The sequence below is a fragment of the Patiria miniata genome, unplaced genomic scaffold (assembly GCF_015706575.1).
Source record: "Patiria miniata isolate m_02_andy unplaced genomic scaffold, ASM1570657v1 HiC_scaffold_17, whole genome shotgun sequence".
NCBI lineage: Eukaryota > Metazoa > Echinodermata > Asteroidea > Valvatida > Asterinidae > Patiria > Patiria miniata.
In genome coordinates this window covers 5,598,147-5,613,127 of record NW_024037055.1, presented here as the reverse complement: position 1 = coordinate 5,613,127, position 14,981 = coordinate 5,598,147, and the positions used below count along the sequence as shown (strand labels likewise).

General features: G+C 39.4%; 1 protein-coding gene across 1 annotated transcript; it reads left to right on the top strand.

Annotated features, from left to right (window-relative positions):
• The first annotated feature begins 51 nt into the window (after nucleotides 1–51).
• LOC119723611 (cell division cycle protein 16 homolog) lies at nucleotides 52–14,014 on the top strand. Its single transcript, XM_038194351.1, has 16 exons — nucleotides 52–156; nucleotides 1,054–1,108; nucleotides 1,349–1,446; nucleotides 2,672–2,710; nucleotides 3,859–3,993; nucleotides 5,162–5,321; nucleotides 6,027–6,121; nucleotides 6,561–6,694; nucleotides 7,725–7,804; nucleotides 8,783–8,903; nucleotides 9,859–9,984; nucleotides 10,470–10,622; nucleotides 11,439–11,564; nucleotides 11,666–11,801; nucleotides 12,154–12,244; nucleotides 13,107–14,014. The coding sequence occupies exons 1-16, from the start codon at nucleotides 73–75 to the stop codon at nucleotides 13,229–13,231; spliced, it is 1,758 nt and encodes a 585-aa protein (XP_038050279.1). The 5' UTR covers nucleotides 52–72; the 3' UTR covers nucleotides 13,232–14,014.
• Nucleotides 14,015–14,981: the final 967 nt, after the last annotated feature.

Below are 14,981 nucleotides of genomic sequence, written 5' to 3'. Positions count from 1 at the left end.
AGACGCGAATAGTACGTTCAGTTTTATTGGCTGAATAAAATGTCAAAGGTTATTTAGCAATGGCGGGCTAGAATGAGCAAAATGAATGACAGAAAGAGTTCGGAGGGACTCGAAGTTTGCAAATTACAGTCTCTTGTAAGGTTGTACATCGATAAGGTCAGTTCAAAGTAATATTTATTACTCATTTATGATATTGATATGTGTAAGTATTACTTAGTAAATATGAAAGGTGTGAAATACTAGGTTGAATTTCGTGCCGAGTTCTTTTTATCGGCAAAATTGTGTTTTGGTCTGGTTCCCATCTCCAAAGTGAAGTTGAGCGATAAATCAATGCGGCATCAATGGCGCCAGTTTAATAATTGAAGCCACAGAGGGCGCTCTTTCTAATTGATGAAAGTAAAAAAAATCTAAACTGGGTTTTAAGAAAAATATCACAAATTTTCAAAGCATTTAAGACTTAATATCAAAACAAGTCTTTTATGTATATAAAAGGAATAGGCCTAGTCTAGTTGTTTTGGATAATGGATTCTTTTTGGTCAATTTGTTTGATAAATTAACACTTAAAATTTGAAAAAGAAATAGGGCCTTTTTTTAGGGGCCTGATTATTCTGTGCCATTTTTAACTTTTTCAAAGACTAGGTCCTATCAACAGTACTGTACTAGATTCATTGGGCTAGAATATCTGTTGTTTTAAAAATGAGTTAAGGATAGTATTTCTTTGGCCTAGAAAACAAATATATGGTCCATTTTAGGAAAAAAATGTTGACGCCACTTCGGTGATTGTGTACAAAGTCTATGGAGAGTCAACAATTTTTTTAAAAGTATTTCCTAACAAAATTGGAAATGCTTCTCAGTCCCGGATTCATGTCTTATCATCATTTTTACAATGAATGACCGTCATTGAGATAATTGATATATATATATGAAGAAAGAAGTGGCGTCAGGTTGCAACATTTTCATCCCATTTTATAATGAAACTTCACGAAACTTTGTTGATTTTGAAAAACGAATGTTTAAAACTATAACCTTTATTGGTTTATATTTCTCTGACAGCATCAGTACGAAAGTGCACATTTCTGGGCGGACAAACTTGTGTCTTTATCAGATGGTAGGTAATTTTTTTTTATTAACACGACCATTTTAACTTGTTGGAAGAAAACACTTATTCAAAAAATAAATTTGTAAACAGTTCAGTACCCAGCAAGTAAAAAGATCAATGACTACCGTTATTAATTTTTTTATGGAAACTATTTCTGCTTTGTTTCTATTCTTCTCCATTCATGCCATTACTGTATCCGCTGTACTGCAAGCTGCAATGCTCTGATGTTGACTTTTTTTCCTTTATTAGATGAAATTGCGGACATTTACTGGTTAGCGCAGACCCTGTACCTCACCGGTCAGTACCACAGAGCGGCACATTTATTGCAGAGTAAAAAACTGAACAAGGTAAGTTGAAGAAAAAAGAAAGAAAAGTATTTTAAACTTCAATGAATGGGAGGTTTGCGGTGACACCACGAGAATGATATTTCGGGAAGAATAAGAATTCCATATCTGGCCATCACTAATTTTTTTCCTGCAGTGACCTATCGGCCATCAGAAAGCGATAACATGTCCTAAAAAGTCACCTTAAGCAGGGACAATTTTGAAGCATTTACTGAGAAAACACTGATTTTTCAGACCAGTCTCATAGGGTTTGTGCACAGGGTGACAAGTGATGTCCAGGTATGGAACTCTTTCCGATATCGCTTAGTGAGTTGTGTGGTTCTGCGAAGAACCAGTTGGTTTAATTCGGCGTTTTGAACAGTATGCTCTGCCTGTCATCAGGAGATAATGAACAGAGCATACTGTTCGAAATGCCGAGTTAAACCAAGAACCACACAACTCACTAGGAGATGTCATTCACATGGTGTTACCGCAAACCTCCCATTCATTGATCATGTCCACCATACAAACCCTTAAAGGGAAAATACAACATTTGCAAACATCGATAAATAAAACCACCAAGTTTTTACGAAATACCTTACTAGGATGTTGGTAAATGACAGTCTAAAGCATCCTGTAAAATTATGGCACCTGGTGTGAAATCATTTTCAAGAAAATGGTATTTTTGTATACATTTCCAACGGTGGTCGGCCGACCACCGTTGGAAAAACCTAACTATTTTTCAACTACTGCTCCAAATTTACCTTTTTTTTCAGACCAAATTTTGTTTGCTATTGGTTACATGTTCATTAACGGGCGCAGGCCAGCTCGACTGGTTCCCTTACCTTACAATTTTCCGGCATCTATAAATTGATCAATTTTATCTTAAGTGGAGTCAGGGAACCAGACTACTTGAACATTTTTGTTTTTCTTGGTTTTTCCAGCATTTTCGAATGCAAAACTTCAAACATGTCAGTGTAATAATATTTGATATAATATACTATCCCCTCAAATAGTTCATTTCTGAAAATTACAGCAAAAGCCAATGATGTACATTCCCTTTAAGGCTCATGTATTTTAACATCTCAAGTTCTCATGCAAACTTGTCTGATTTTCTTTGTCAGTCTTGTTGTGTTTTAAAACTTGCAGCAGTACGTTTGGTGACATTTGCTATGAGAGGTTGTTTGTGTTGTTTCTTGATTCATTTGTGAGTCTATGTGTCTTTTCTTTTCTTATCTTTTCTTTATAGGCCAACAAGGCATGCCAGTATCTCACTGCCAAGTGTCACGTAAGTTTTTAAGAGTTCTAAAATGAAAAGTGTGAAGCGTTCAGGCAAAATGAGACACAACTGGGCAGAGGTCAAAATGAGAGTTTGTTATTGTTGGGAAAGAGAATAAAATTCTCCTTAGAATGCTGTTTGTTGCACTCAAATCGGGCATTCCGTTGGCAAATCGTGGCTATTTAAAGTTTGCATTTATCATTTAAAGTTTGCATTTATCAACATGTCAAAAATGTAAAACACTGAGAAAAAAGGCCTTCACATTTTGACTGTTTTGTAGTCGTGAAAATGAAAGATGCCTTGTTTTCCCCTACAAACACTTTTACTCCCCGATGTTAATACTATTTCTTTTAAAATATGTAGTAAAGGTGTCGGAGATTACAAATTTCAATAAATCTGAAAATTGGAGAAAAAAAAATCCCCACCATTTGTTTTCTTGCATTTTTCTCCTCTATGGCCTGTGCCCAGTTCCGTCTTATTTTGCCAGAACGCCTTGCAATTTGGATGGAAATTAGCTCTTTCAAAAATTGCAATAAGCAGTTATTTTTTTTGGGGGGGGGGGGAGGGGCGTGGGATCTTATTTTTGTAGTTAACAAAATTGGCAGAGTTTAGTGACAGACACAGCAATGTTATCCTTTTTTCAATTGTAATCTGGTATTTGGAGCAGTCTGGAGTATCGTCCTTTGTAAGATGCACTTGCAGTTGAAATTCTCAATTTTGAAGTGAATTTTACCAGAAGCACCAGGTTAATGAAAGCCTTTACAAAATTATAGTTCAAATTAGGTTTTGCCCTTCACCGACGTTTTAAACACTGTATACTCGGTGTGTTTCCTCCCGAGTGAAAGTTGGAAAAAATCACTCGGGTGGGACTCGAACCCACGACCTCCTGCTTTCTAGTGCAGATGTCTTACCACTCGACCACCGAGCTAACGGGATCGGTTGGCTGGTTCGAATCTGATGTACATAGCAGCGGGTACCGCATAAACTATTATAAGATGGAATTTTTGCGCCGGGGTGATATAAATCAAATTAGGTTTTGCCCTTCACCGACGGCAAAACCTAATTTGATTTATATCACCCCGGCGCCCAAAAAAAAAAAAAATTCCATCTTATAAAATTATAGTTAGACTATTTGGATTGTGTTTTATACTTCGCAGGCGGCAGTCAAGGAATGGGAGGAGGCTTTAAATGTCTTAGATGCCTCGGAGAGTTCAATCAAGACGCCCGGCAAAGTCAAGGAAGAGGACTTGACTTCACCAGGGGTGGACATCCAAGACATTCCTCTCCAAAATGTGAGGCCAAATCTCGATTTTATTATGGAACGATTAGTCCCATGCAATGTAATTTTTTTCTAATCTAATCTTTGGAAATGCACCTTTTTGTGTCCCATTCAACCCTATTTTCAAGTTTCATTTTGCCATTTTCGAGGGTATTTTTGTGCCTTTTTGGTTTTTATGCTAATGCGAATCTCCATATTCATGAGCAAAAGTGTGATGTAATTGTGGCCAGAAATCTCTATGTTGCATTTATTTCAGCGCAAAAAGTTGCTAGAATTTTGGATATTTTGCCATCATAAATGTTCTCAACTTTTCGTTGTTGTGTAAGTACATGGCAGTATTGAGAAACCCTTTCTCACAAAAGTTTTCAATTAGCAAATTTCGGGTTCAGAATTTGAACAGAAAACCCCTAAACTGAACGGTGTCTTCCTGAAATAACATCACAACAACAGCAACCTCAGTTGTTCGGAAAAACATGGAAATTTGTTAATGTTTAAAGAATTGCACTTTTCAATATAATTAACCTAAAAAGGGATGTCAAATAGTTTTCATACATCGGAGAGGAGTTGAAAGTTGCACAAAATATGTACCTAAGAAAAATACATCGCATGGACCCTTGGAGATAGGACCTCATGCATGTAAATAAGAAAGGATAGACGACATCCTGAAAGCCTCTAAAATTGTAACGGTTTCTATAAATGCAATTTGACAATTCAACCTTCCTTTTCGAAGATAAATTACAACCTGTCAATTTTAACCCTAACTCCCTAGGCCTTTTTGCTAGGATGTAGCCTCAATCCTGCAAAATCCTCCAACTGGCCTCATGGAAAAAAAAAATATAGCCTCAATCCTGCAAATTCCTCCGTTATTTTTTGAATATGGTCCATGGAGGGGTGACCACTGCCTGAATCCTGCAAAATCCTCCGGCTATGATTGTCAATAGGCTGAGGCAGAGGCAGTGACATCCTGGAGCAGTGCGGAGGATGTCAAGTATAATCAAGGACTAAATTTATGCACGGCTGAGCATAAACAACTCAAGGTCCGGCCCAAGACCTTGACACAGTGCGTACTCCGAAATCAGCAACGCACTTTTGTAATGTAACCTCGATCCTGCAAATTCCTCCAATTCAGGATTCAGGGCGGTTAGGTTTAATATTGATTACAATATTGATCTGAGTTACAGGTGGAGAGTTCGATTTGTTTACTGCGAGGCCAGGTGTACGAAGCCATGGAGAACAGGGTCCTGGCAGCTGAGAATTATCGTCTAGCGTTACAGCAAGATCCTTACTGCTTTGAAGCGTTTGAGTTACTGGTCAAACATCAGATGCTTACGGCGAACGAAGGTAATTTATATTATTATTACTATTATTATTCATTTCTGGTAATGAAACCAAGGATACCTCAAAAGTGCCCTGTAGCTCGCAAGTCTGAAGAAACCTGTAGAGAGAAGACAATGAGAAGAAATTACAGTTTGAGGGTGGCATGGGTGGCTTGTGCGTAAAGCGCTCGCCTCTCACCAAGGTGACTACGGTTCGAATCCTGGCCGCGGATCGCATGTGAGTAGAGTTGTGCGTTGGTTCTCTCCTGTGCCACGTGGGTTTTTCTCCGGGCCCTCCGGTTTTCCTCCCTCCGGAAAAATCAAACCCTTTTGATCTCAGGCTGTGCTTCGTGGTCTTATATGGGTCGTTGTAGCCGCGTCCTTCGCAATTCAGCATACCAGCTGCGAGTAAGGATGATTAGCCTCCCAAATTATTATTATTATTATTAAGAGGTGGGCGGAAGAACCCAGAAATAATATTCTGGGGGAATCAGGTAGGGACTGAAAACCCAATCCACATGTTGGCCCAGGCGGGATTCGAACCTGGGCCACAGCAGTGGAAGGCGAGGAAAGTACCGCTACGCCAACCTGACTCCGTTACACATTGTCTATATCCTAGCTTGCTCCTTCATTACTTTTTCAATAGAGCCTAAATTGGTAGCCTATTTTGGCCCTCTCTGTCAGTTTAGTTTTATTACATAAATTTCCAATTGGCTCGTTGTTTTTGCAGAGAGAACCTTGTTAGACTCTCTTCCGTTGACCAAGAATTGCCGCTTAGCAGAGATGGAGGTTGTTAAAAGCGTTTATGAAACCATCCTCAAGAAAGTGAGTTCCTAAAAACAAAATCTAAATTTTCTTACTGCTGTTTTTCCTTTGCCTCTGACTTGTGTCCAACATTAATGGTTGAATTTTTTCATCTTTGCTATCCTTATTTTGCATTTATCATTATTTTTTACTTGTACTTCTTGTACTTTCATGCTTGACTAATTTTTTTGCCGAAGACTACTCAAATTCATGTCATTTTGCTATGGATCTAGTCTAGTATTGTAAACCTTTCTATTGTACTCATAAGCAACTAGTTCTCTTACTCAAGAACTTTTAAGCACTCCTTCATTCTCACAAGAATTGTCATACCCTTGTACTCAAATTCTTATGGCTACATTTTTCTGACTCCAGTGCTACATTTCTTGCCTGTAAATGTATTGACTCTAACGTGAGTGAACCATTCCCGTATTGGATTGTTTTTTCTGCTTTGTCGATTCAGTATGACAAGCCGTCGCTCTCAAGTTTACCGTCCTGCCTGGAACCACTCAAGGACAACTCAGACGTCGTGACGTGTCTAGCCGAGAGACATTACTACAACTGTGACTTCAGGACTTGTCACAAGATCACGTCAGAGTGAGTCTTAAACTTGCCTCTTAGACAAATAGGGCTCGCTCAGTGACGGCCATCTCTGTAGGAGAACTGCAACTGCGTATTTTACGCAATCAAGAACGCATTGCGCAGTGTTGAAAATGTTCCAAACACGCGTGCTTGCTGCTGGATATGTGTTCGATGCGCGTTATGCAAGTTGACGCTCAAAATGCCGATGCATGAGGATGGTCTGTAGGAAATGACGTCATTTGAACGAGAACTATAAAGAGTCACTGAAACCTCTTTGTCAATAGAAACAAGTAACCCTAACTCCCTAGCATGATTTACTAGGAACCATACCCATCCCGGCAAATTCCAACACCATATGGGAAACTGCACACACATATTTCTGACTCTGGAGGTGTGGCAACCCAATGTAAAATGACTGTCAGTTTAGGGGTACTGTACCCATCTTGACAGATTCCAACAAAACATGCCATTGGGGTTTGATGGGTTGACATCTGTTAGGGTTAATCCAGTTGTGATGGAATTTGTAGTTAATGAATTATATATTTTTTTTAAAGGGTGTTTATATAAACAAAGTATCCAACACTTGAGACCTCAATTTCTTTTTGTCTTAAAGTTGGAACTTGAAAATGAAGGGAACTGCTGCAAACTGCTCGCTGACGGGATTAACCTGGAATATACAAATAAAAAAGTTAGAGTGGCCTGATATTTCAGCCTCAGCTAGGCCTTCTTCAGAGGCAAATGACAGCGGACCAAGAAATAAACAAACAAACAAACAAACAAACAAGCCCTGCCTGCTTGTGTGTCCCCTACATGTTTATTTCTTGTTCCCCCTGTCATTTGGTTCTTCTTGCTAAGGCCGCTCTTACTCTTTTGAGTTGGAGCTTTACAGATCTTGCACCCCACCTAACAGATAGTAAATTCACACCAGCCTACAGTATTTTGGAATACTGTGAATCAGATAAAGATTAAGGGCTGCATTTTTCAGGTAGTCCAGGAGCAAGTTGTTTTCACAAGCGATAGTATTTGGTTTCTTTCTTTGTTACAGAGTGTTGAACAAAGATCCCTACCACGGAACGTGTCTGCCGCTACATATAGCTACACTGGTGGAACTAAGAAAATCAAATGGTAAGGGATATATAATGATCAGTTTGGTTTGTTGATAAATCCTAAGACATTTCAATTTATTGTCCTTTACTTTCAAGAACATTTATTTCCATCAAAAGCAAAGTAAAATCATCATGAGAACAAAAAAGTAGTTATATTAAGATGGAAGCATGATTTTATAAAGCCGAAGCTTATAGGGGTATGCCTATACTTAAATGGAAAACCGTAACAAAGATTTCAAAGAATTTAAAGAAAAACAGACAAAGCAATAGACGAGTACAAATGAAACACAAACAACCAAGGACACACTGACGAATATACAGACAACAGGGGTCACCGATTTACATAATAACCCTAACCCCTAGATATTTTTGCTAGGAGGCAACCTCAATCCTGCATAATCCAACTGCCTCCATGTAAAGATTGCATACAGCCTCAATCCTTCAAAATCTTCCGTTATTTCTTGAATGTGGTCCGTGGAGGGGTGACCACTGCCTGAATCCTGCAAAATCCTCCAGCAATCACTGTCAATATGTTGAAGCAGAGCCAGTGACATCCTGGAGCAGTGCAGAGGATTTCAAGTACAAATGTATAATCTAGGCCTAAATTTATGCACGGCTGAGCAACACACGGTTCGGCCTAAGACCTTGACACAGTGCATCATCCAAAATCAGCCATACATTTTTTGCAATATGTCGCCTCAATCCTGCAGAGAGGATTTTGGAGGATTTGGGAAGGTAAGGAATAATGAGTACTAGGAGGAAAAAGGGAGCAAATTGATGGGCGGAACAGAGAAAGGGAAAGATACCAATATTAATCTATTCCACAAGCTTCGACATGGATAGTTATTGGAACAAAGTATCCCATATATACATAATTTGAAGCATCCTGCCCAGTGATACATTAAATGTTTTTTGTAGTTGTATACATATAGTAAGTCTTTGTTTACATATTATTTTTAGCAATAATCAGAATTGTTTTTCCATCTAACCGTGACAGATTTATTCTACCTTGCACATAAACTGGTTGACTTGTACCCTGGCAAGCCCATATCGTGGTTTGCGGTGGGGTGTTACTACTACTTAGTCGGCAAGAACGACTCCGCAAGGCGCTTCTTCAGGTAATTTGAAGCTCGGTTGAATCAACTTTATTTCAATTTGCAATTTGGTTTCTTAGGCAATCCAATTTGAAAAAACGAGGGTATGAAATATACCCTAGTTTTTAATCATATGTGTTGATCATGCTGTCCTTAACCAAGTGGTTCTTCATTGAACACAATCTGTTATGGCTAATGTTGTGCATTGCCGACCCGAAACATTATTGATATAAACTAAATCCAAACCGAAACCGATCTGAGCTTCCCAAATCCGACCCGACCCGACAAAATTTCAAGTAAAAACTGACCCAAACCGACTCGAACCGAACCGACCCGAAAAAAAACCCTGAATATCTGGCTTGGCCAACTGTGTCCGCTTTTTGTGCCTGACTTTACTCGCGTCGCGTGAAAATCGTTCTCTCTCAGTTACGAATCATACCGCACGCTACGTCAAAGACTCATAACGTAATGCCTACTGGTGGGCCTATCGTTATGGACTGTGCGTGATAGACTGCAAAGCACATTCGCGCAGTGGGTTGATGTTGGTCGTACCAGGCACAGTTACTGCAATTACATGTATATTGGACTGCGTGAATATCCGAACAGTTTGGGGGGGGGGGGTTTATATCGGGTTTTTCACTAGATGACCTAAACCGACCCGACCCGACCCGAAAATCGAAAATGCAAAACCGAAACCGACCCGACCCAACTGAAATGATGGAAAAGCCAACCTGACCTGATCAGAGGTCGGTATCAGGTCGGGTCAGTTTCGGACAACATTAGTTATGAGTCCCTTATGGATGCTTTCAGATTAGGTCATTTACAGCATGTACTCCTGCGGCACCCCTCAAGTGTACTTTTGAGGTACAGGGGCAAGCGACCCATGTGCCCATCTCTGTTCCGTACTTTAATAGACCTTCACCTTGAGTCGTTTTCAGCTTTGTAGTAATTGACTTCTATTATCTCTTTTGTTTTCCAGCAAAGCAACGACGCTGGACAGGTTGTATGGTCCGGCCTGGCTAGCCTTCGGTCACTCCTTCGCTGCTGAGGGGGAACACGACCAGGCCATGGCTGCGTACTTCACTGCCTCGCAGCTCATGAAGGGGTAGGTTGGTCAGTCTGTCTGTCTGTCTGTCCATCTGTGTGATGTCATAATGACTCTTGCAGGCCCTCACTGTGCCATCATCGATCGTCTTTTTGTAATGCTTTCGTATTTTTGTGTTTATGTCACTTGCAGTTTTGGAGTTCAGTCTGTCACAAGTCCAGCAGAAGTCCTCCAGTCCCAAGTCAAGTTACATGCTCAATATTTGGTTTTGCCCTTCACAGACGTATTTTATAAACACTGTATACTCAGTGTTGCCCCCGAGTGATTGTGAGAAAAAATCACTTGGGTGGGACTCGAACCCATGACCTCCTGCTTACTAGGCATTCCTTTGTTGTCATTCTTCCATTGTCATTTGTGTTTAAACTTAATCTGATTTGTGATTTACTTGTGACAGGACCTGTGATTGACTCGACTACAATGATCACTCGTTAGTATTTGTCACCTGTGTTTATGTACTTTTTAACTCTTCTTTGTTTGATCGTCAGATGTCACTTGCCACTCCTTTTTGTTGGTCTGGAGTACGGACTCACCAAGAACTTCAAGCTAGCAGAGAAGTTCTTTGACCAGGCCTTAGCCATAGCTCCTAGTGATCCCTTTGTCTTGCATGAGATGGGCGTGGTGGAGTTCCACAATGGAGAGTGAGTACACTGAGTACACCTGTTATATTAATTGATTACACCTGTTGATTGATTGATTGCACCTGTTGTTTCGGTTTGCGGCAACTCCATGTGGTAATAACTACTGTTGCTCAGTAGATATTTAGTTCTGATAAGAACTTGTCCTGTTTGTTATCAACTTTCGCTAAATAGTTTTAGTTCTGATAAGGCCAAATGATAAGGCCAAAAAAAGAAGGATCCAGTTTCTAGTATGCGCGCGCGTCGCTGTAGCCATGCGCGTCGGCAAAATGAAAAATTTTTTTTCAATGTAAGATGATGTCTCAAAACTGCCAAACTCACTGGTTTGACTGGAATCCTGCTGCTGCACAATTTTAACATGTTTTTAGATGGGGTTACGATCGAGTATAAGCTTTATGTGGCCTCTCTGGACTCCCATATATTTTGCACTAAATTTAGTCTGGCACCATTTGCAGTCATCAGCCGACATTTGAAGAAGAAGAAAAAAAAAAAAAAAAAAAAAAAAGCTGCATCGCCACACCACTTTTGGGGCAATCTCCATACCAGAAACCAGAGACTTTTTGGGGGGGCCTAATAAGAACAGTCCTGCTTTAAGTTAACTTGTCTTGTTGATTGATTTGATTGCACCTGTTAATTGATTGATTGATTAATTGATTGTCCCTGTTAGTTGATGGATTGCACCTGTTGATTAATTGATTGAGTACACCTGTTGATTGATTGATTCTTGCAACCCTTTTCCAAAGATGAAGAATCTCGGATATTAATGTTTGCAAGATAAATCTGCGCTGAAGTTAATGTGTTCCGTGTGATTTGTTCCAGCTGGGATGAAGCAGAGAAGTACTTTGTGAAAGCCCTGGCCATCGTACAGAGCATGGGAACTCAGGACGTACCGGAGAAATGGGAACCGTTACTCAACAATCTGGGCCACGTCAGCAGGAAATTGAAGTAAGTAGAGTCTGTCTGTTTGTCCCTCGATCTCTCTAATCGTCAAAAGCTACATCTAAAGATAATTTTTAAAACTGCCTTTTGACCATCTTTTTCATTAGGAAGTATGAAGAAGCTTTGGAATTCCATCGGCAGGCGTTAGTTTTATGCCCACATAGTCCGTCGTCATATTCAGCTATTGGCTATGTCTATTCCCTGATGGGAGACTTTGCTATGGCTATTGACTACTTCCACAAGGTGAGGTTTAGTCAACTAGGGTTGATATTTATAACCAGGGTTAACTTGGTTAACCAGTTAACTGTTGGCTATCTACTCACTGATGGGAGACCTGGCTATTGACTACTTCCACAGGGCGATGTTTAGTCAACTGGGGTTGATATGTCTAACCAGGGTTAACTTGGTTAACCAGTTAACTTTTGGCTATGTCTATTTACTGATGGGAGACTTTGCTATGGCTATGACTACTTCCACAAGATGAGGCTTAGTCAACTGGGTTTGATATGTTTAACCAGGGTTAACTTGGTTAACCATTTAACTATTGGTTATGTCCTGTGAGTATTCATGAAGACTTTGATTGACTTTTTTGCAGGCGTTGGGTCTCGGTAGACGCTATGTGTTTTCAGAGACCATGCTAGCTCGTGTGATTGAGCAGTTCATCTTAGAAACCTCTCCAAGTGACGGTAAGTCCACTGTTTATATAATTGTTGAAATTTGTTTGTCACACGAACACCTGATTGAACCTAAAACTTGTGCTGGCAATTTTTTGGACATTTGTCATTAGTACTGTGTCTTTACTATGATTACTCTAAACACCGAAATGAGGTGGGAACCAGTCAAGAAATGATCATCGGTTCCCAATCTCTTTACTATATTCTAAACATCCAGATAAAGTGGGAACCAGTCAAGAAATGATCATTGGCTCCCAGTCTGTGTACCGTATCACAGACATGAAAATGAGATGGGAGCCAGTCAATAAATGATCACAGGTTCCCGGTCCCTTTACTATATTCTAGTCAGCAAACTGAGCTTGGAATCGGTCAAGAACTAATCATTGGTTCCCAGTCTCTTTGCTATAATCTAGCCAGCAAAATAAGGTGGGAACCATTTAAAAACTAATCATTGGTTCCCAATCTCTTTAACATGTTCTTGATTTTAATATGAGGTGGGAGCCAGTCAAGAAATGATCATCGGTTCACAGTCTGTGTACTGTGTCATAGACATGAAAATGAGGTGGGAGCCAGTCAAAAAATGATAATTGGTCCCCAATCTCTTTACATATTCTTAATATGAGGTGGGAACCAGTCAAGAAATGATCATCGGTTCCCACTCAGTGTACTGTATCATAGACATGAAAATGAGGTGGGAGCCAGTCAAGAAATGATAATTGGTTCCCAATCTCTTTACATATTCTTAATATGAGGTGGGAGCCAGTCAAGAAATGATCATTGGTTCCCAGTCTCTTTACTGTATTCCAACCATCAAAATAAGGAGGGAACCAGTTGTTAGCGCACTTGTCTTGACCTCATTTGCTGTGGTTTATAGGAGGTAGCGTGGACATATCTGAGCTGACGTCGCCTGCTGCTCCCAAGGATGACGTGATGATACTGATGAAGGACGATACGTCGTCAAGTCTTGACATCGAGGTGGAGATGGAGGATAATGATTGATGCGGGAAATTGACTCCAGTTGAAAACATCTTGAAGATTTTGATTCATCATCATCAACAAAATGTATCAGGCTTTCATCAAAGCAACAAACATCATCTGATGCAGGAGTTCTTTTTAGTGCTTCTGCTAACCTTAAAAACATATTGAAGGCAAAATGATAGATGATATCATTTTCATAAGTTTCTGGGTGTGGATAGCATAGTCGTTTTGCTCAAATGGAGTTAAGATGGATTCAAGAATGAATAAGCCTGCTGATCAGGGGTAATAATATTAATTTAATTTGCTTTGATCCACTTTATCCAATATGAGATATCTTTAAATCCTTGTTTGATTGGTTGGGGGAGGGGGGGGGGTTCAATATTCCATTTAATTGCTAACACCTGGGCTTTTTTTATAGTGTTGTATTCATGGACTCAAATTAACAATCTCCAACTAAGCATAGACTATAATTCCACATATAAGATTTATTTCTTTAGATTAAAAAATATATAAATATTTATTCAACTGACAAGTAGCGGACAAAATTGAATTTTAACATTTTCCTTTTTTTACTGTGGAGCAAAAGACTTTCCGCCTGGCATATCCGATATCTCACAGATTAACAATACATGTGTATATATATAAAAATGTACACAGAGGTACTGCATGAAATAAATATTCCGTAAAATGAAAAATGTCGTCACGACCCTTCTTTAGTCGTCTCCCGTGTAACCAACTTGTGTCATGCCTTAAAGGTCATTTACAACAATTACAAACGTCAAAAAAAACAAAATTACCAAATTATTATGAAATACCTTACTTGACTGTAAGTGAATAATAGTCTCAAGCATCCTGTGAAATCATGGCAACTGGTGTGCTGTCATTTTCAAGAAAAGTGGAATTTTTGTATCAATTTCCAACGATGGTCGCCTGACCATCATTGGAAAAAAAAAGAGCACTTTTTTTCCAGATACTGCCCCCAGTTTACCAAATTTAGTCAGTCCACATTTTGTTTGCAATCGGTTACACATCCGTGAACGGGTGCAAGCCAGCTAGTCTGGTTCCCGGACCTGACAATTCCCAGATGTCTATAAATTGTTCTGTTTTGTCAGGGAACCAGACTACAACATTTTTCTTTCTTGGTTTTCCCGCATCTATTAACACAAAACTTTAAAACAGGTCAGTGTAACAATATTTGCTATGAAATACTAACCCCCAAATTCATGCATTTCTGAAAATTACAGCAAATTACATAAATAATTCAGAAAGACTATATTGTATGACTTCCTCTCTGTTATCAAATGATTTTTGTGGAAAATGGGTTACAAACTGACAAATTGATGAATTTCGGTCAGGTTAAATAAATAATGCTGGAGGCATTACAATATAAATTCTGTACATATGGTATTTCATTTAGGCCATTTTGACCTCAATTTTTCTGTTAATATTCTGGACATTGCATTTTGCACACCTCCTTGTATCTTCTTTTTCTTTCTTTGCTCTTGAAATCGATGCCTGTTTCTCTCAAAATCTCTTCAATTACAGATTCTCTGGATCATTATCCCGTCACAAATTCCTTTTTTTGACAAAATTCAATTATCTTTTGCCCGTGTTACCGTGGCAACAGTCGTACTGCCAGATTGCAGCATAGTCCCTTAATCTTCAGAAACAATCCTGACTGCACTCCGACCCTTTTTTGTCTAAGTAAACCGTTACTATGGCAACGCCTTAAAGGCTGCAGGAGGCGAGTTTGTTTTGTCGAGAGAGTAAA

Coding starts and splice junctions, on each gene's coding strand:
- LOC119723611 (XM_038194351.1), top strand. CDS start 73: ATGAGCAAAATGAATGACAGAAAGAGTTCGGAGGGACTCGAAGTTTGC. Junction 1,109..1,348: donor ACTTGTGTCTTTATCAGATG/GTAGGTAATTTT, acceptor TTCCTTTATTAG/ATGAAATTGCGGACATTTAC. Junction 10,623..11,438: donor GTGGAGTTCCACAATGGAGA/GTGAGTACACTG, acceptor GATTTGTTCCAG/CTGGGATGAAGCAGAGAAGT.